General features: G+C 37.4%; 1 protein-coding gene across 1 annotated transcript; it reads right to left on the bottom strand.

Moving 5' to 3' along the window:
• Positions 1 to 1,121: 1,121 nt before the first annotated feature.
• Positions 1,122 to 20,876, bottom strand: LOC126682285 (4-coumarate--CoA ligase-like 9). The gene is made up of 6 exons (XM_050377897.1): positions 19,787 to 20,876; positions 2,768 to 2,957; positions 2,511 to 2,656; positions 2,355 to 2,422; positions 1,849 to 1,951; positions 1,122 to 1,365 (listed from the first exon to the last, which is right to left on the bottom strand). The coding sequence occupies exons 1-6, from the start codon at positions 20,774 to 20,776 to the stop codon at positions 1,240 to 1,242; spliced, it is 1,623 nt and encodes a 540-aa protein (XP_050233854.1). The 5' UTR covers positions 20,777 to 20,876; the 3' UTR covers positions 1,122 to 1,239.
• Between the last annotated feature and the right edge of the window lie 321 nt (positions 20,877 to 21,197).

Raw genomic sequence — 21,197 nt, 5'->3', positions numbered from 1 at the left:
GATACTTGAATCCTTCCTTCTTTATGCCCAAAACACTTCGTATTGCCCCGTTATCCCTGAAATGCTAACACACACATAAGCACACAAACATGGGGAAATAACATATCAAAGTATAAGAAAAGCATGCGAAATTGACTCTAAAACATAGGTGTATTTTGCACCTATTAGTATTCATATGAACAATCCACTTATTCTGCTTCTTTTGATTACTGCTTTGGTTTTCTTTTTCATCGATATTGTATATTTTTAGTGGAAGGATATAAATATATATCTGTGTTAGTTTATTCCCATTTAAATTTTTTTCGTGGAAGGATATAAATATTTTTGTTTTTTTATTTCAATTTAATTTTTTTTCATGGAAGGATATAAGTATTTGTGTTTTTTTATTCTAATTTTAATATTTTTCATGAAAGGATTTAAATTTTTTTTTACTGTTTTGATTTTAAGTATTTGTCATTCGTGAATGGATTTGCAAATTTATCTTGTTATGTTTATCACTGTTTTGATTGTTATTTTGCGTCCTTCATAAAAAGGATTTTGTTTTTGATCTTAGTCCTAAAATAAAAGATGTTTAGAAATAAAATTGTAACAAGGAGATAATAAAACATGATTATAGTTAAACTTTTGTTGTTTCAAACAACAATTCTAATAGAAAGTTCAATTGTAATTTAAACTCATACAAAATTATTACGAAGCAGAAACCGCCTTTTGAAAATGACATTGGCTAGTTTATGTGCTACAACAGTGGTAAACTGTTTCATAAGACACGCAAGTGTCAGAACAAACTTAACTCTAGTCCACATACTAACATGACTTCATTCATTCTGAGTTATGATCTTTGAGATCAACCTTATTGGTAGACCATACGAGTGATAGATAGACATCGGCGCTTCTCGCTATTTTAATAATTACTACATAATAGCACTGATGAGTTAATAATATTCTTAAATTCTATCAAATATCAATATCATAGTTAGTATAATCTACATATACAATATATTCAAAGTACTACAAAAGGTGAGAGTTCGAGTGTTAAGCTCCTATTTCATGATATCATTTAGTAAGTGTATTTCATACTATCATTTAGTATATATCTGATTTTTATAAGGATACTATACGTGTGTGTGTATTTATTTCTCATTCGATTTGAAAATAATATCAAAGTCCTAAAATTAGTAGGCCGATTTGATTCTAATAATATATGTGGTTCAGGTTTGTAGCATTTAATTATATAATACATTACATTCTTGATTTGGACGTTGAAAAATTCATCTTCCTTAAATCCTTTCTCAATATTTTTCCAGACGGACTCTTTGGAATGGAGCTGATAAAGGCTACCCGTCGTACTTTTTTATAAGGTGCAACCTGCAGCTTAGAGATTATCCATATAAGCATCAATTATAAACTTATTCAACAAGTGATAATTCATGATGAGATGGTTAAAAAAAGATGACAATAATCCTATAGTGTCCTAAAAATACTTGATACTATGCAGACCTCACAATCGTATTTGTGGATCAAATTGTATCTTTCTTAATTCAAAATACAATTATTCTAAACACAAATACGACATGATTACTAATCCTGTTAGATAAATAAACCTCAAACACAACACGTTTATAATACATGTTACATTGGTTACACGACACAATATGTATGTTATTGGACCAACTTGTTTATAATGACACATTCAAACTCCTTTAGCTCTATCTCATGTCATATTATTTAATTATGTGGTGTTTAAATGATTTTGGTCTACTACTATGTCCAACATGTTTAAAAAGTTATTCTCAAATAAATACAACTTAGTTAAAGAGAAAGATCAAATTATCATTCAAGAAGTAGCACCTGTTTGGAAACATAATCCATTATATTTCTTTCATTTAGACTGCTATGGCAGTGCTTCACAACAAAAGCAAAAGGTACCTCACCGACTTCTTCATCTGGATATCTGCAGTTTGATATTCTTGTCATAATTATTTATAATGCAGAGTATTAAAAAGTAAGGCGTAAATGCACCAAAAATCACCAATTTTTGCGTGTTTTTGGTATTTAATATAATCTTTTAATTTTGACATATTTAACGTGAACTTTTCAATTATTTGCAATTAAGACCACATGTGTTTTCCTTTAAAAAATAGAGTTATTTTACTTCCAAAATGGCATCGTTTTAATATAAAACGGTGCCGGTGTCTTTAATTGAAAATTTTGAAAGTTAATGTACTTTTTGTCCAAATTAAAAGATTATGTTAAATACTAAAAATGCGTGAAAATTGGTGATTTTTAGTGCATTTAAGCCAAAAAGTAATGATGGAGTAATACTTTTTATTAATCTAAAGGAAACGGATACTTACGGTACCACTGCAGCGTCTATTATCTCTGGGTGTGACTGGAGCAACTGTTCTAGTTCAGCCGGAGCAACCTGAACAAAATTTGAGTAGTTGGGTTTATAATTTGCTATGTTCACCAGAATGGAAAAAATTGGAATAAAAAGTATAATCGAGGATTACTTGATATCCTTTGTATTTTATCAAATCCTTGAGTCTGTCAACCACAAAGACATAACCCTCTTTGTCTATATAACAAAGGTCACCAGTTCTCAACCATCGATCGGATGTTAAAACAACAAAAGTTGCTTTAGGATCTCCAACATAACCTGCAATGAGAAAAAATGAAAAAAATATCATAATTTTTTTTGCTCATATTGCTCATATAAAATCTGACCGAATAAAAACATATCAAGGAGTAAATACAAATAATGTTTTGCCTTTCATTATCATGGGACCGCTAATCCATAATTCTCCTTGTTCCCCGGGGAGCAATGGAACATTGGTTTCAGGATCAACAATCTTTACTATACAGTACGTTGTAACCCTTCCAACCGAACTCATACAAAAACTTTCCTCAGGACTTATTGCTCGGGAGCACACGCCCGTTGATTCGGTCATGCCATAACCCTTAATTGTAAAGATTCAGCTCTTATTAGCTATATAAAAGATAATAATAGAAATAATAAAAAAAAGAAATAGAAAATGATGGAATAAAATTGTCACTTTTTTACTGCATTTAAAATTATGCATTGTGAGAATTTAGGCACTAGTTCTTTTTTGGAATAGTCTAGTAAAGTGTTGTTATGAATCAAATTTCAAGCCATATACATCTTTCTTTATTAAAAAGCTAAAAATCATTGCAATATAAGATATTTGTGGGAGGTCCGTATTAAGTGAAAGACCCGGACGATGGGATGCCGAGACTAGTCTTTTCCGAAGTTTATTCATGTCGTCGGTTTCCGTCCCAATAGAGCGGTCAAGCTCCGTCCCAATGAGATGGTTGGGTTTCGCCGGGAGTTCTCCGTTCATAAAATATATATATATAAATATAAAATAAAAGCTGAAGTTATAAAAGAAAAATCAATTATATATAGATTGCCAAGTGACAATTGTATTCTTTCACAAAGTTTTTAATCACTTAATATGAAATCTAAAAAATTATTAAGTTATTAATATGTATAAGTTATAGCATATGCAAAGTTTTTAAAGTTAATTAATTTAAAAATTATGAAATTTTAAAAGTTTTATGGTTATAAAGTTTAAAGATCTAATTAGGTTATATATTTGGTTGAAAAATACTATATTATCTGTGTTTATAAATTATGACATAAGAGATATAATATAGAATTAATATTTAAAAGTTAATAAATATGAAAAGTTTCAGAAATTGAATTTAATTAATTAAAATTTGAAAGTACAAAATTTTAAAAAAATTATCTGTGAAATTTAAAGAGTTTAATATAAATTGTACAATTTGAATTTTTTTTTGTTATTTTTTGTGTTTGTAATATTATGACATAAAATAAGATATATAGTGTTAAAAATTAATCTTAAATTTAATTAATTAAAGTTTAAACTCGTAGAATTCAACTTTTTTTTATGGTCGTGGAGTTTTAAAAGTTTAAAATAATATCAAGGTTTATATATTTTTGAGTTAGTATGAAGAGTATTGGTGAGGATAAATTGATAATCAACTCTAGATTGCCAAGTGACCATGGTGTTCTGTCACCAAGAATTTTAATCATTTATGAAATATAAAATTTTAAAGTCTTAAAATTGAATTTAGTTAAGTCAAATCAAAATTTATATATTTTTAAAAGTCTTATGTTATGAAATTGAAAGTGTTTTTGTTGATGTTTATAGCTTACACATATAAATAATTTTTTAAATAATTTATGTTTATAGATTATGATATAAAATTATATGAAGTACTATCTCTTATTATCATGAGAAAATAACAAGAAAAGTCATAAATCACAACTCTTTTTCACCAATTGCCATCTTAGCTAGAGCTATTTCTTTGTTACCATTATTATATCAATTAATAGCACAAAACCCATTTAGTTTTCATTTACTACCATCTTTCTCTAACTGACAACACGTGTCCAATAAATAACACATGTAAATATTGGAGCAAGATTTGTGCAAATATCAAATTGGGTCCCACTTAATCCAGTTTCATTTGCTAAAGTCTGATTCACCTATGTCCGCAGACTTTTTCTTTTCCATTCAGCAACTCCTAATTCTCTGCCATGCGATCATTTCTACCCTTTATGCCTTGAAATAAACATGTGAGCTCCATATGATTTTAAGATTTTTATCTGGATCATGGGCCTGTGGCCCGCCCTTAATTGGATGAGTATTATTATTTGATTGCAAGATAATTGAATGAGCAATGCAATTTGATTTTTGCACAATTACGTTTGTTTTTTATTCATCATTTCAATTGAAAGAGAATAAATTAATAATTGATTAAATATGTTTAATTTTTTGTTTTTAATAATATTAGGGTCATAACTGAAACTAGAAAAAAAAAGTGACAATAGTGATAAATATGAGGACTTAATTTACATCAAAATCTATTAATTTTATTAATTAAAGCCATTTTTAATTCATTTTATATTAATTATAGCTAACTGAAATATAATAATTATGGATACATATTTGATATATTTATTATACATAATTAATACAATCGTCTTCACAAATTATCAATAATGGTGGGTTTAATTTATTGGTATTTATTTAATTTATATTTAGAAATCTATAGTATGTTATTTTGTTTTTTAGATATTATTCAAATCTTTTAATTAAAAAATGGATACATCTCCGATACATATTTAATACATATGCGGTACATATTTGATACATCTCTGATACATTTCCGATACATATTTGATACATCTCCAATACATTTGATATTTTTACGATACATATTTGATACATCTCAGATACATATTTGATATATCTCCTATATATTTTTGATACATATTCTATCGTTCAAATCTTTTTTCTTATTTTTGTACATCTTCTTTTTAAGTTTTATTACATATATCTTTTTAAAACATATTGATACATTTGAGATACATATTTGATAAATATTCGATACATATTTGATCGTTCAAATTTTTTACTTTTATTACATATATTTTTTATACATATTTGATACATCTTTGATGACGTATTAAAAAATTTATTACATGTATTACATGTATGTTTTTTATACATATTTGATACATACATGATAGATATTTTTTTTCTAAATTTGTACACGACATATATATTTTTAAAATGTACTTAATAGATAAATGAATGCATGATATATATAATTATTAATGTATTAAATAGATATATGGTTGAGACATAATTTATATATGATAGGTTTACTTTTCACTTCAATAGATATATCTTTAATACATAATTATGCACGATAGATATATTATACATGCATCAGATCCGTGTTCGTTATGTATCTACAATGTATCCGATGAATAATTCATAACATTGTATTTTAAAATTGTATCATTATGTGTTTTTTTAAATTTAATATATTCACATTTTTAAAATTAATATTAATATATTTAAAGTTTATATATAATAGATAAACTAAAATTAATAGTAGAATTTATATGTATAAATAAATAATGAATATAAGTGAAAGTGTTTGTGTTTTGGACAAATTTATAAATAACAGCACAAATAAAGGATATAAGTGATGTGTACCTGTTCATTATTTCTTTCATGGCTTAATACATAGTTTGACCCCTGAACTTGTACCCTTTTACCCATCTAACCTCCAAACTTAACGTCTCACCTATCAAACCCCTGAACTTGTTAAATAACCCGATTTGACCCCCGAACTTGATAAATACGTAAACATTGAACCCCTCCGTACACAATTTCTTCTAGAACGTTTCAAGTGACAGGTGGACACGAAGGGTTCAATATTTGCATATTTATCAAGTTCAGGGGTCAAATCGGATTATTTAACAAGTTCATAGGTTCGATAGGTGAGACGTTAAGTTTAGGGGTTAGATGGGTAAAAGGGTACAAGTTCAGAGGTCAAACTATGTATTAAGCCTTTCTTTCATGAAAGTTAAATGTGACCATTTATACTATGTGACAGCCACTTGTTGTAATCTAATTGGTTTGAGCTTATATAATTGAGAGAAGGCAGCGTGAATCACGTGGGACAAATTCTTTCTTATTGATGATGCCATGACACGCATGTCCTCATCCTATTAGGATGGTATTAATGTAAAGTTTTTGTTTTTTGTGGTAGGAATGTTAAATAGATAACTTAAATGACAATTGATGTAATTGGAGTCTAATTTTTGGTAATTTTGTTATTTTCTCTATTATCATATCAATATAGTATTAAATTTATTTATTTTTCATGTTTAATTTTTAATTTTTTAAAGAAAAAATAACTTATTTATTTACAATTATAGTTTTCTTTTTTTTACCAAATATATCATTATTTTATTTTTCATGTTTAATTTTTGATTTTTTTTAAAGAAAAATCAACTTATCTATCTTCAATTATAGTTTTCTTTTGTGCCAAATATATCATTTTTTGAATTTTGCCATTTTATTCCATCGTTTCTTCAATTTTTATCAAATATATTAAAAAAGGATTAATATTATAAAAATGGCTTAATTACTTAAAAAACCTCCATCTTGTAATATTTTTTCGTTTATACCATGACCTAGAAAAAAGTTCATTTGTACTCTTTTTTTGATTTTTTATTTTCAACTCAACCCTAAAGCACTAAATTGAACTTTTTTTTATCTAGAAAAAGCTTAAAATGATCCTTCATTTTTTAACTTATTTGTATTTTTTTCAAATAAAAAAAAGATGATATAACCCTTCTATTTAATTATTTTTAATATTTTCATCCTTTAATTAATTAAATTGTCAAAAAATAAAATTCTCGGGTACAATTGAAAAAAAAAAAATCAAAAAAAGGGTACAAATGAACTTTTTTCTAAGTCAGGGTATAAACGAAAAATTGCTTCAAGGTGGGATTTTTTTAAGTAATTAGGCCTATAAAAATTTATGAACTTATATGTTTTCTCATTTTAATCACGCAGTTTAAATTTTCTTATTTTCATGTAAACTACCACTTTTTTTTTCAAATTTATACACTGTGCTGAGGTGTCACGGCTCTATTGGTGTAATTTGCTGAGGTGGAGGTCATTTTACACCAATAAATGAGTGCCACCTCAGTATCATGCATGAATTTGAGAAAAAGTGGTAGTTCGTGCATGAAAATGAGAAAATTTAAACTGCGTATTTGAGAAAAAGTGGTAGTTCGTGCATGAAAATGAGAAAATTTAAACTGCGTGATTAAAATGAAAAAATGTGTAAAGTTCGTGATTTTGTTTACATTAACCCTTAAAAAAATGATTAAGCTTAAATTAAGTTTTAAAATTTTATTATTTTATTATTATATTATAAATTTATTTAATTGCATTATGGCGCCGACATTCAGGTAATTTATACTCCCTTCGTCCCATTTAAAAAGTTCCATTGTTATTTTTTGTGTCTCACTTAAGAAGTGCCATTATACTTTTTAATTTTTGTCTATCTACAATTATAGTTTTCTTTTTGTCAAATATATCATTATTTTATTTTTCATGTTTATTTTTTAATTTTTTTAAAGAAAAATCAACTTATCTATCTACAATTATATTTTTCTTTTTATGCCAAATATATCATATTTTTTGAATTTGGCCAATTTGTTCCATCATTTATTCAATTTTTGTCAAATATATTACAAAAGGGTTAATGTCATAAAAAAATCATGAACTTTACACGTTTTCTTATTGGCTTAAGGTCTGAAAAACTACCGACCTTTCAATTTTTTTTCAATAGCACCCTCACCTTGTAATTTTTTCAATAGCACTCTAAAGTGAAAAATTAGATAATTTGATTACTATAAAGATGAAAATTTTCATAAAAACTAAATTTAAAGGTGAAATTATACTTTTTTTCTACTTGCACACTTTTAAACAAGTCTTTTAACTTAAAAAAAGTTCAAATAAGTCCTCGGTAAATGAGTTTAATTTGATAATTTATGGTGCTATTGAAAGTCAAAAATACAAAATAGGGTAAAATTGACTGTTTTATAAGGTCGGGGTGCTATTGAAAGTCAAAAATACGAAATAGGGTGCTATTGAATAAATTACAAGGTGAGGGTGCAATTGAAAAAAAATTGAAAGGTCGGTAGTTTTTCAGACCTTAAGCCTTTCTTATTTTAATCACGCAGTTTAATTTTTTCATTTTCATGCACAAACTACCATTTTTTTCTCAAATTTATACACGGTACTGAGATGTCACGGCTCTATTGGTGTAATTCGCTGAGGTGGATGTAATTTTACACCAATAAATGAGTGCCACCTCAGTATCACTCATGAATTTGAGAAAAAAAATAGTAGTTCATGAAAATTTAAACTGCGTGAATAAAATGAGAAAATATGTAAAATTCGTGATTTTTTTTCATTAACCCTTACAAAATGATTAGGCTTAAATTAAGTTTTAAAATTTTATTATTACATTATCATATTATAAAGTTATTTAATTGTATTGTGGCACCAACATCCAGCTAATTTATAACGAAAAACAAGTGAAGTCTATATTCAACTGAAAACTCTTTATCTCTACAACTTAGGGGTGTGATACCGACCTAATAATATTCGAACTCCAAGCATCGCCTAACGAATGCTATGCTCGCCCAACGGGTCTCCAAATCTCCCATCGCCCATGTCTGTCTCGGGCGGACTCATCCAGGTCTGCCATCTAGGCGATCTCATCCACTCTGTTCCCTGACACCCACTACCCGGGATAATCGGGAACGTGCCTTCCCCATTATCAATAATCGTGGGGCAAACCCACGATTTACCAGATAACCACCGCCTTAAACTCATTATAAAAGGAAGCCACCGAATGCTGAGAAGGGTAAGCAAAATCAGACTTAAATACTCTTACATTCATTTACCTACCAAAAAACCCTCTCTGACTTAAGCATCGGAGTGGCTTTCAGGCTGAGCAAGCCTGAGGTCCTTTGAGCTTATATTTGTTACTTGTGCAGGAAAAACAGTACGGGCGACCCTTTAAAGATCGACCTGTATCATTTGGTGCGGTGAGGGTGGAACTTATTAGTTTCGTCGTTCCTTTTAGATACTTTTCAAAATTTGCTTTTTCAAGAATGGATCCCCCACGAGATAATACTCTAGCAGCTACCAACCGAGAAGACAGGGAAACAGAACCACCGGCCCTAAATCTGTTTCCCCCAACCAGCGAAGAAGGAGAAACCAGCGACCCCCTGGCGATAAGACAGACGATACCTCCGATAGCCATAGCACCTGATGAAGAGCCAATCAACAACCAAGCAATGTTCAAGGCTTTCCTAGAAATCACCAGTCTACTCAAAGACATCAAACAGAGTATCTCGTTAAAATCGCCAGAGCAGGGATCAGCGAAATCACCAGTACAGAAGTCAACGTCAACCATGGACAAGGGAAAAGAACCGATGCGAGAGGAAGATGCCCCTGAAAATTCCGCAAGGAAACAAAATGCCCCCATCGTAATTCCAGACGAAGAACGTTGGATGGATGAACAACACACCCTCAAAGGCGGAGAAGAGCATCTGGAGGAAAAAGTCCGCCAAGTCATGAGCAGGCTTGGAATAAGATGTGAAGACGTGGACATCTCTCTTCGAAGTGACTCACCACTCGCAGATTTCATCATCTCTCACGAATTCCCTACAAAGTTCAGATACCCCCCAAATTTGGAGTCATACGATGGAACAGGCTGTCCCAAGAGCCATATTCACAAATTCCAAGCGGTGATCAATGTTCAGACAAACTTGGATCACGTACTATGCAAACTTTTTCCTACTACCTTAAAAGGTCTGGCGCAGGAATGGTACCAGAGTTTAAAGCCAGGATCAGTGCTGACGTTCAAACAATTCTCAGGACTTTTCCAGGCTAGATTCGTAGCATGCATCCCTCAAAAGAAGCTGTCCACAGATCTGCTGGCCATCATGCAATGGGAAGGAGAGACACTCAGGAAGTATGTAGAAAGATTCAATAAGGAGGCGATGCAGATAGAAGACCTGAGCCAGGAGATCGCCTACACAGCATTACTCAATGGAACTACCAACTCCGACCTACGAAAGGAATTGTTGGCTAAATCACCAAAATCATTTACCACACTGATGACCATCGCACATACACAGATCAGAGTGGATGATGGCCAAAGAGAGATAGAGAATCGCCTCGGACGGGTAGAGGAACGAACGTTTGCAGGAAGAAGAAATGGGGACAGATCGCCCATAGGAAAGAGGTTCAGAGAAAAAGGCAACGACCATTTCAGAAATAAAAGGAAAAAAGACGAAGATAGGCGATATACGCCCCTGAACACAACCAGAACCAACGTACTGTTTTGGGTAAAAGACAGCCGAGAGAAGGTCAGATGGCCAAGGAAGATGAACGCTGCATCAGCCAGCAAAAGAGACAATAGCAAATACTGTGAATTTCACAGAGACAACGGCCACACCACAGATGAATGCTGGCACCTGAAGGAGGAGATAGAGAAGCTGATAGAAAGGGGATCCCTTTCCCAGTTCGTAAAAAGGGACACCGAAGCCAGAGAGACGGAATCAGAAAGAAAGAAAGAGCGGAAAGAAGAAATCGCCAGAAGACCCAGACCAGAGCCAGCAGGCGTGGTTAACGTAATAATGGGCGGATCGACCGGAGGAGACAGCAATACTACAAGGAAGAAAGCTGCAAGAACAGTCTACTCGGTTAGCCCAGGTGCACCGAATGCTAAGAAATTCAGAAGCGTATCTTTTTCGGAGGTCGATAGTCGTGGCTTATCAGTCCCCCATGAGGACGCCCTAGTTGTCAAGGGGCGACTCAACAATTTCGAGGTATCTCGAATGCTCGTAGACACGGGAAGTTCGGTAAACATGATCACGATGGAGGTGTTCGGCAGAATTGGACTCAAGAAAGAAAATTTGACACATGTCTCTACTCCACTAGTGGGACTAGGAGGCAAATCTGTACAGGTGGAAGGATCACTGGAGATAAACATCCAACTGGGGGATGGAGAGATCTACAAAGAGATCCGAGCAGAATTCATGGTGGTCAATATGGATTTCGCATACAACGCAATTCTCGGAAGGCCACTCTTGCACGATACGTGCGCATCCATTTGCATGAGGTACCTACTGATGAAAATCCCAACCAGAGAAGGCGATGCCGAAGTCAGAGGATGCCAAAAGTCAGCCAGAGAAGCATACTTTACAGCTCTCAGGAAAGTACATATAACCTTGCCAGTACTAACAATGGAACCTCCAGAGAAGAAGGAAAGGGCGGAGCATTATGGGCGAACTGAGAAAATCGAATTATCCCCAGGAAAGGAGATAGAAGTGGGAGATGAGCTAGAAGAAAAAATCAAACGATCTCTGACCGAAAACCTCAGATCGCTTGGAGACTCCTTTGCCTGGACAACAGACGAATTGATCGGAGTAGACCCGGACGTCATATGTCATCGGTTAAACATAGCGACCGACGCGAAGGCAGTGATACAAAAGAAGAGAAGGCACTCGCCCGAAAAACAACTCGCCATCGCAGAAGAGGTCGCCCGGTTAAAAGCAGCAAACGTGATCAAAGACGCCTATTACCCCAAGTGGGTAGCAAATGTGGTGATGGTAAAAAAGTCCAATGGCACTTACCGAATGTGCGTGGATTTCACAGATCTGAATAAAGCATGTCCCAAAGATAGTTTCCCACTCCCACACATTGATCAGTTAGTAGACTCCACAGCAGGTCACGCCCTCTATACATTCCTAGATGCCAAGGCGGGATATCACCAGATACCCATGGCACCTGAAGATCAGGAGAAAACGGCCTTCATAACGGACCAGGGATTATTTTGTTACAAGATGATGCCCTTCGGTCTGAAGAACGCAGGAGCCACATATCAGCGGCTGGTGAACTCAATATTCAGAGATCAGATAGGAAAACACATGGAAGTTTATGTGGATGACATGATTATCAAGAGCATCCGAGCTGAAGACCACCCAACAGATGTGAAGATAGTCCTGGAGACGCTAAAGAGATACCAGCTAAAACTCAATCCGGAAAAGTGCGTATTCGGAGTACCGGCAGGCAAGTTCCTGGGATACATGGTCTCTCAGAGGGGTATCGAGGCCAACCCAGATAAAATCGAAGCGGTCTTAAAAATGACACCGCCACGGAGCATACATGAAGTCCAGAAGCTCAACGGCCGGATCACGGCTCTAGGTCGGTTCATGTCCTGCTCGGCAAAACGATGCCTGCCTTTCTTCAAAACCCTGAAACAGATCAAGAACTTCACATGGACCGCAGAATGCCAGCATGCGTTTGAAGAGTTGAAAAGCTTCCTATCCTCGCCCCCACTGTTGGCGAGACCGGATCCGGGCGACGTGTTATATTTATACATCTCTTGCTCTGACGAAACAATAGCAGGAGTATTGGTGTCGGAAAAAGGAGGCGAACAATACCCGATCTACTACATTAGCAAAGTACTCAGAGATGCAGAGCTGAGATACCCGAAGTTGGAGAAGCTGGCGCTGTGCGTATACACCGCCACCATCAAGCTCCGACATTACTTCGAAGGACACCAAGTCATTGTACGGACCGACCAACCATTACGAAAAATCCTCCAGAAGGCAGAGACAAGTGGACGCATAGCAGAATGGGCCGTCAAAATAGGAAGTCTGGGCGTTATCTATGAAGCTCGGAAAGCACTGAAAGCTCAAGCACTAGCCGACTTCTTCGCTGAATTAACATTCAAAGAACCCATGGAGGACAAAACGACTCCCTGGGAGATGCACGTCGATGGAGCAGTTTGCGGAGAAGGAGCAGGCATCGGAGTCGTGCTCAAAGGACCAGGAAGAATCCAAATGGAATACTCAGCAAGACTCGAATTTCCAGCTTCCAACAATGTTGCGGAATATGAGGCGCTGATAACAGGGTTGCAATTATGCGAAGAGCTCAACATCTCCGAAGTCCAGATCTACAGTGATTCACAACTGGTTGTGAACCAAGTCTCGGGGAACTTCGAAGTAAAAGAAGCTACGTTGAAGAAGTACGCCAAGCAGGCCAAAACCTTCTTTGCCGATAATGGGCGATCCTGGTCGCTACAGCAAATACCCAGAGCAATGAATGGAAGATCAGACGAATTGGCAAAGTGGGCAGCAACAAAGAATTACGACTCAATGAGAAACATTCCTCATGAAATCAAACGACAGCCTAGCTTTCAAGAAGAAATTGAGGAAGGCGAAGTACTGATGGTAGAAGGGGAAGAAAACTGGATGTCCCCCCTCACAGCATACCTGGCTAATGGAATACTCCCCGAGGATAAGAAGGAAGCCAAAAGGATAGTGATACTCTCATCAAAGTTCGGAATATACAACGGCCAGCTGTACAAACGGTCATTCACCCATCCCTGGCTAAGATGTGTGAACAAAGAAGAAGGAGAGTACATCATGAAAGAATTACATGAGGGGACCTGCGGAGCACATGACGGAGCATCAACACTGGTCAGGAAAGCACTGCTACAAGGCTATTATTGGCCCACGATGAAAGAACAAGCTACAACCCTAGTAAGGGGATGCTGGCCTTGCCAGCAACATGCCTTGGTACCAAGAAAGCAAGCTTCAGAAATGAAACCCATCGGCAGTGCATGGCCGTTCGCCCAGTGGGGTATGGACATCCTGGGACCTCTCCCTTTGGCCACAGGACAACGGAAGTTCCTGGTAGTGGCAATCGACCACTTCACCAAGTGGATAGAGGCAGAACCACTGGCAAAAATCACCCAACAACGCATAACTAACTTTTTCTTTAGATCTATCTTGTGCAGGTTTGGAATACCGAAGGTGCTGATCACAGACAACGGAAAGCAGTTCGACTCAGCAAAGTTTAGAAAGTTTTGTGCCGAGTATCAGATCGACCTAAGGTTCACTTCGGTTTACCATCCACAATCGAATGGGTAAACCGAAGTGGCCAACAGAATCCTACTGGCCGGACTAAAAAGAAGACTAGACGAGTGCAAAGGAAGATGGGTAGAAGAACTCTACAGCGTCCTATGGAACTACCGTACCACCCCTAGAGAATCAACGGGCGAAACTCCATTCGCCCTAGCCTATGGAACGGAGGCTGTAATTCCTGTAGAGATCGGCGCACCCACGCCAAGGACAGAAGACAACCAGCTAAACCTAGAAGAAAACGAAGAAGAGCTCAGGAACAATCTGGATCTCCTGGTTGAAAAAATCAACAGATCAGACATCAGGATGGAAGCCTACAGACAAAAGATGGCCAAACATTTCAACAGCCATGTAAAGAAAAGAAAATTCAAACTAGGCGACCTAGTCATGCGAAAAACCGAAGTCAAAAAAGGAGAAGCAGGAAGTGGAAAACTGCAGCCAAACTGGGAAGGACCTTACATCATCAGCGAGGTCATTAAAGAAGGAACATTTAAACTCACCAACTCCATGGGAAGAATCATACCAAGGACATGGAACGCCAACAACTTGAGAAAAATTTAGTCACAATGGGTCGCCATCAGACATGATTAGTTATTCCTTAAGAAGTAGCATAATTAGTCAAGCGGTGTTTAGTTTCAATATTGTATTTCAATTCCTCCAAGTGATGTTTAATCACAACATTGTGCTTCAATTTCTACAAGTGATATTTCATCACATTATTGTATTTGAATTTATGCAAGTATTTTAATTTACCCTTGCTCGGACAAGGAATTTCCACAGATATCGTCTCTTTACCATAGTTACTGATTACTTAAAAAAAATTCCAAAGAGGAGAACTGACGAGTTCATTCCCAAAAAAGGAAAATACACAGTCAAAATATATATATCGCCTAAAATAAAGAGAACATAGAAGCTAACTGTCTCAAAAATAAAGAAGGCAAAAAAGATATATATTAAAAAGAGGGCAAATGCCCCACAAAAATTACAAAGGAAAGTAAAATTCCTAACAAAAGAAAAGATACAAATGTACAAAGTACATAACAAAAAAAAAAGGAAAATTCTTCCTATACAAAAACTAAAAAGAGGAATCTAAAGCTTGATGATCTCTGGCTCAATCTTCTCCGGGGCAGCCTCTTTGTTCCCCTCCAAAATATTTGGGACAGATAGCCCCTCCTGCGAATCCCGCCTGGCTGAAGAAGAAGCATCGACACGAATGTTGCCAGAACGGGTGGGAGAAGCGACATCGGCAAGACTAAGAGGATCGGACCCTGGAAGGATAGACTCCAGATCAGAAGGCCGATCCAATAAGTCCAGAGCAGCAAAAGGCCGCTCCGAAGATATAAGCAAGCCGAAGTCCTTCTCCTCAGGACTACCTCCCAAACCAGGAACAAGAGGCTTCTCGCCAGCCTTGGCAGGTTCCTGGACCCCTTGGGCAGACTGTTCGGCAACCTCAGCAGCACCTCCACCATTTTCAGACTTGATGGAGACGAACAAGTCTTGGGGAGAATCTGGCTCACTCTCACTGTTAACCCCCTCGGGAAAGCCATATAAGAATTCAACGTCCCCATCAGGATGACGCTCCAAGTAGGTACCCACGATGGCTTCAGTGAAGTCAGTCAGATCATTGGCTAGCTGGGCGGTGTTACGGCGACGCCTCTCCTTCTCACGAATCAGCCTGCCCCGCTTCAAATAAAGCCTCTTCTCAGCAACTGAGACTTTATCGTTAAGGGCCGTGACGGTGGTGTCGAACTCCTTCTTGAGATCGTCATAATCAGTACTTTTCAACACCACCTCTGCCGCCAGATTTTTATTTTCCTTCTTAAGGCGGGCGACCTCCTCAGACAGCACACGCTGCTGCTTCACAGCACTCTCCCTCTCTCTGGATAATCTATCCACATCAGCACGAAGAGAGTCCAGCTTCTGAGTGCACCCGCCATGTTCGCTGCGAAGGGAGTCATACTTTCCCTTCAGCAGCTTGTACTCCGTCTTTAACTTCACCTGCATCTCATCGTCGTTAAGACGGTTGGAGCGGTATTGACGGATGGCATAGGCAACCTAAACATAAAATAAAACTGAGTTAGAAAATAACCATAACAGGAAGAAAAAGGCAAAATGATAAAGTTAGAAAATAATCACCTTTGCCAGGTTGGAAAAACAATCGTCCATCAGTACGTTGTCCGGCCTCTTCAAATAATAGTCAACGTCCGAAGGGCAGCAGGAACCCCGGAAGATGTCGTGGGCAACGGCAGGACAACGCACAGTAGCATCGGCCCCATACTTTTGAAGGAGCAGGTCGACCTGAGTCACCATCACATCCCTCTTAGGCCTTTTCATAGAGGGTCCCTCCCCCTCAGTATCTTCGCCCCCTGAAGAAGGAGCTCGCCTTTTGCTGCCGGTCGAAGCAGCCGGGGCAGTTTGGGGAGCAGAAGGAAGGGATCTGGCATGCTTCTCCTTCGCAGGAACCTCCATCTTATCCTTCCCCTTACCGGTGTAAGAGGGAACAGCAGGAGGAGGAGGGCTGGTGACAGGTTCCTTTATCTGGAAGCCTGGCAGCACCACCCTAGGAGTAGGGGCAGATTCATCACCCTTCTGAGAAGAAGGGGGTTTGCTTCCAGTCGTAGAAGGAACATCGCCCCCTTTCTTGACAGGCGCCTTCTTAGCCTCAGAAGTCGGCTTGGGAATAGCTTGGGGAAGGGCCTCCCTCTCTCGAGCCTCCCGGCGAGCTTTCCTGTCCTCCATGACCTTCTGCTGAAGCTCCTTGAAGTTCGGCACTGAAAAATCAAAGTAAACAAGATTCAGAAAACGCTTCACAAAAATTAAAGGAAATAAAAGCTTCATGGTACAAACAAGGTACCAGAAGGACTAAGAGGCATAGAAGAAATATTAAGAGGGGAAGAAAGAAGTGGTTCGCCCATGTCAGGGAACTCGTCTCCATTATCAGGCGATGTCTCCCTCCTATCCTCACTCTTCTTCCTCTTCCCCCTTTTTCCACCCTGCACTCTCTTATTTCTCTTGGAGGCAACACTTTGGTCCCAGCCAAAGTAGGAATCTATCAGATTCACTACGTGCACCTTAGCGCCACCTCGAAGCAGACGCAACGTCTCTTTATCAACCTCGCTCAGGTTCGCCTTTTCCAGCTTTAGGGGCCCTTCCACAAAAACATTCGGAATGGAACCCCAACCCCCTTCCTTCTTGGCGATGACAAAGGAACCCTTCCACCGCTTCAAAGAATTGGGAAGGCCAGTGAAGGGAGATCTTCCGGGTTGCAAGTAGAAGAACTCATCGCTTTTCTTCCTCCCCAAAGAATAGATCGCCCTAACAATCTCGTAGCCCACCTGTCTCTTCAGTTGGAGCCCACGAATAAAAACTCCTGTCAAGTGACGGTGGGCGTTAGGATGGAGTTGACCTAGGGGGATCTTAAAATTATCGAACACTTTTTGGGTGAAGAGATCGAGTGGTAGCCTTAAACCCGCCTCCAAATCTTCAACAAAGAGCAACTGTTCATCATCCTTCAAGACCTGGCTAACAGCCGAACCCTCAGATGGAATCCGAAGGCCAATAAAGGGAGGAATTTCGTACCTCGCCCTAATCCATACAAGGGCCTCTTGACCCAGATCGATGGTCCACTCAGACAAGGGTTTTTTATTACTAGAAGATGTCCCAGAGGAGACTTTACGTCTTTTAAAAACAAAATCCTCCTCGTCTCCTTCGTCATCACCCAGTTCACCATCTCCGCCCTCATCTCCACCAACGTCCTCAAGGGGAGCCTCGCCCTCTGGCCCTCTGTCATCAACACCCTCCTCACTATCAGGGATCACCTTCTGAGACAACCCTTCCTCGTCAGATGACAACTCAACGAGGGTGGCAAGAGGAGCAGGGTAAGTAGGGTCACTGGCAGAACTCTCAGAAGAAGAGGAAGAAGAAGGGGAAGACACTGAAATCCTTAATGTAGACATCCTAAAAATATACTATCTAAAGGCAAACAAGAAGAAGGAAACAAGAAGACAAACAAAAATAGCTAAGCCACTTACTGATTAAAAGAGAAAGTCTGGTGCTATGTAACTCGAAGAAAACCTGGCTGGAGAAATACGTCAACAGAAATACAGAATCAGAGAGAAAAATTAACAGAGAATCAGAGAGAAAAATTAAGAGTAAAAAACTTTTAATTAAAGAATATGTACCTCTTTTATACACTCGAATGCCTGACAGCAGGAAACTCCTCGAAATAATCAATGGAAAACCAAAAGTCGCGTTCTTTTATAGTCAAAAAACGCTTCAGATTCGTAACCGTTGAAGGAAACGTTTGAAATTCAAATTGTTTCGAAAATTTCGGAAATTCGAATTTTGAAAATTGGCGCTTCAAGTCTTTGACTTAGCAAGATTATAAGGGGGGGACATCTGATACCGACCTAATAATATTCGAACTCCAAGCATCGCCTAACGAATGCTATGCTCGCCCAACGGGTCTCCAAATCTCCCATCGCCCATGTCTGTCTCGGGCGGACTCATCCAGGTCTGCCATCTAGGCGATCTCATCCACTCTGTTCCCTGACACCCACTACCCGGGATAATCGGGAACGTGCCTTCCCCATTATCAATAATCGTGGGGCAAACCCACGATTTACCAGATAACCACCGCCTTAAACTCATTATAAAAGGAAGCCACCGAATGCTGAGAAGGGTAAGCAAAATCAGACTTAAATACTCTTACATTCATTTACCTACCAAAAAACCCTCTCTGACTTAAGCATCGGAGTGGCTTTCAGGCTGAGCAAGCCTGAGGTCCTTTGAGCTTATATTTGTTACTTGTGCAGGAAAAACAGTACGGGCGACCCTTTAAAGATCGACCTGTATCAGGGTGATTGACATAAATGGTACCAAACCTTTAGACCTCATATTAAAATGGTACCAAACCTTCAATTTGTATCTTTTTGATACCCAACTTTCTATCATTTCAGATTGTTTTTTTTTTTGACAAATTCATGTCATTTTTAATGACTTGGCGACCGGAATAATATATTTTTATTTATTTTTACCTCATCAGATGCCATATCACATGACACATACTATAGTTTGGTGGTTCAACTCTTCTTTTTCGCTTCTTCCAATCATTAAAAATAGCCGGAATTTATAAAAAAAATCAATATAAAATAAATTATAAAAAATTGGTTACTAAAAAAATATAAATTGAAGATTCAGTTACATTTTGATACAAGATCCAAAGATTTGACACTATTTATGTCAATAACCCACACAACTTGGATAGAATCCAAGAAAATACCAACACTAAATGACATAACTCAAGTCTAGATCGTTGAGCTCATGAATCAGAATTCAGAAATAAATGACATTACTCAAGCATATCATATACTAGTAGTGTATCTTAATGTTATTATAATATTCTGAGTCAGCACTAACCTGCTTCAACGACACCGTCGGAAACCTAGTTCTGAACGCCGCAATCACATCCTTTCCAAGCGGAGCGCCGCCAGAAACCACATCTTCTAACGACCTCAAATCATAACCATCCGTTAAACCTCTCTTAATCATCTCTACCACAGCAGGCGGCGCCACCGCCAGTTGCGTCACTCTAAACTCTTGAACAGCGCTCAACATACTTTTCAAATCAAACTTCTCCACCACCACCACGGCTTCCCTCAACGCCACCGACTTAAGACTGTAAATCAATCCGTAAACGTGAAAATACGGCACCGCATTGAGCGTAACCACTTGTTCTGAATCTTTCTCAGGAAGGAATCCTGCAACAACCGCCGTTAGATTTCCGTGAGTCAACATCACTGCTTTGACATCACCTGTCGTGCCTGACGAGTAAAGAATCCCAGCCAAATCTGATTGTCTCACTGTAACTCTTTCGAACTCATAACTCGTTGTTGTCATCAGTGAGTCAAACTCAGGCGAGTCTATGAGTATGGTGCTGTGTTTCAGTTTAGGAAGCTTATGAGCTGTAGCTGACGTGGCAAACGCGATGACTGGTTTAGAGAGATGGATTTGACGGTGAATTTCTGACTCAGTGTTGAGCGGATTTGAAGGAGAAATGATAATTCCCAGTGAAAGCAAGGAGAAGTAGAGGATCGGAATTTTCGTTGACTTTGGACAGAGGACAAAAGCGACGTCGTGTTGAGAGAGTTTGGTGACATTCTGGAAGTAGGAGGATAAAGATTTGGTGAGTTGAGCGAACTCGGAGTAAGAGATATGGTGAGTGGTTGATGAGTCAATGAGAGCTACTGAGTTGGTGGAGATGACTCGGTTCGACAGAGCAAAGTCTGTTACTGAGATAGGATCGTGTTGTTGAGGAAGATCAATGACGGGTCTTAAGCTATGGAAAGTTTTTGTTAAGCTGTTGAAACCAGTTTTTGGATCGATGGATCCAGGGTTAGTTTGGTCCATTTTGTGCTCAAAGTTATAAATAATAAAGGTTTTATTTGGTTCAGCAAAGTGCAAGTAATAAGCTTGGAGATTAGCAGAGAATCTGGAGTTGATGAACAGTTGACTTAGTGCATAATGTATAAACTATAAACAGTGCAGAATTATTGAGTTCGTCACGTAGGATTATAAACTATCCAATTATCGAGAGACACGTGTCAATAATAAATATAATAATCAATCATTAAATACCATATTAATTATAGTTAAAATATGATCAATAAATATAATACTTAATAAGAGTAATGCTATATAACCCAACATTTTTAACTCACCTTTTTGTATCGCTTGACGTGACAATCAAGGGTTAATGACCATAAAATTTACTTTTTGTTAATTATTTCCGAAATTATCACCAAAAATTACGTAATTCCCATTTTATGTC

Source organism: Mercurialis annua, linkage group LG5 (assembly GCF_937616625.2).
Source record: "Mercurialis annua linkage group LG5, ddMerAnnu1.2, whole genome shotgun sequence".
Classification (NCBI taxonomy): domain Eukaryota; kingdom Viridiplantae; phylum Streptophyta; class Magnoliopsida; order Malpighiales; family Euphorbiaceae; genus Mercurialis; species Mercurialis annua.
Note: the sequence above shows the minus strand (reverse complement) of the source record. Positions and strands in the feature narration are given on the sequence as shown.

Bases quoted from the DNA above. Each gene is read 5' to 3' on its own strand.
- LOC126682285 (XM_050377897.1), bottom strand. From the start codon at position 20,776: ATGGACCAAACTAACCCTGGATCCATCGATCCAAAAACTGGTTTCAAC. The intron at 2,958-19,786 runs GTTAGTGCTGAC...TTTACAATTAAG, and splicing joins CGACGGTGTCGTTGAAGCAG to GGTTATGGCATGACCGAATC. The intron at 2,423-2,510 runs GTAATCCTCGAT...AATTTTGTTCAG, and splicing joins TAAAATACAAAGGATATCAA to GTTGCTCCGGCTGAACTAGA.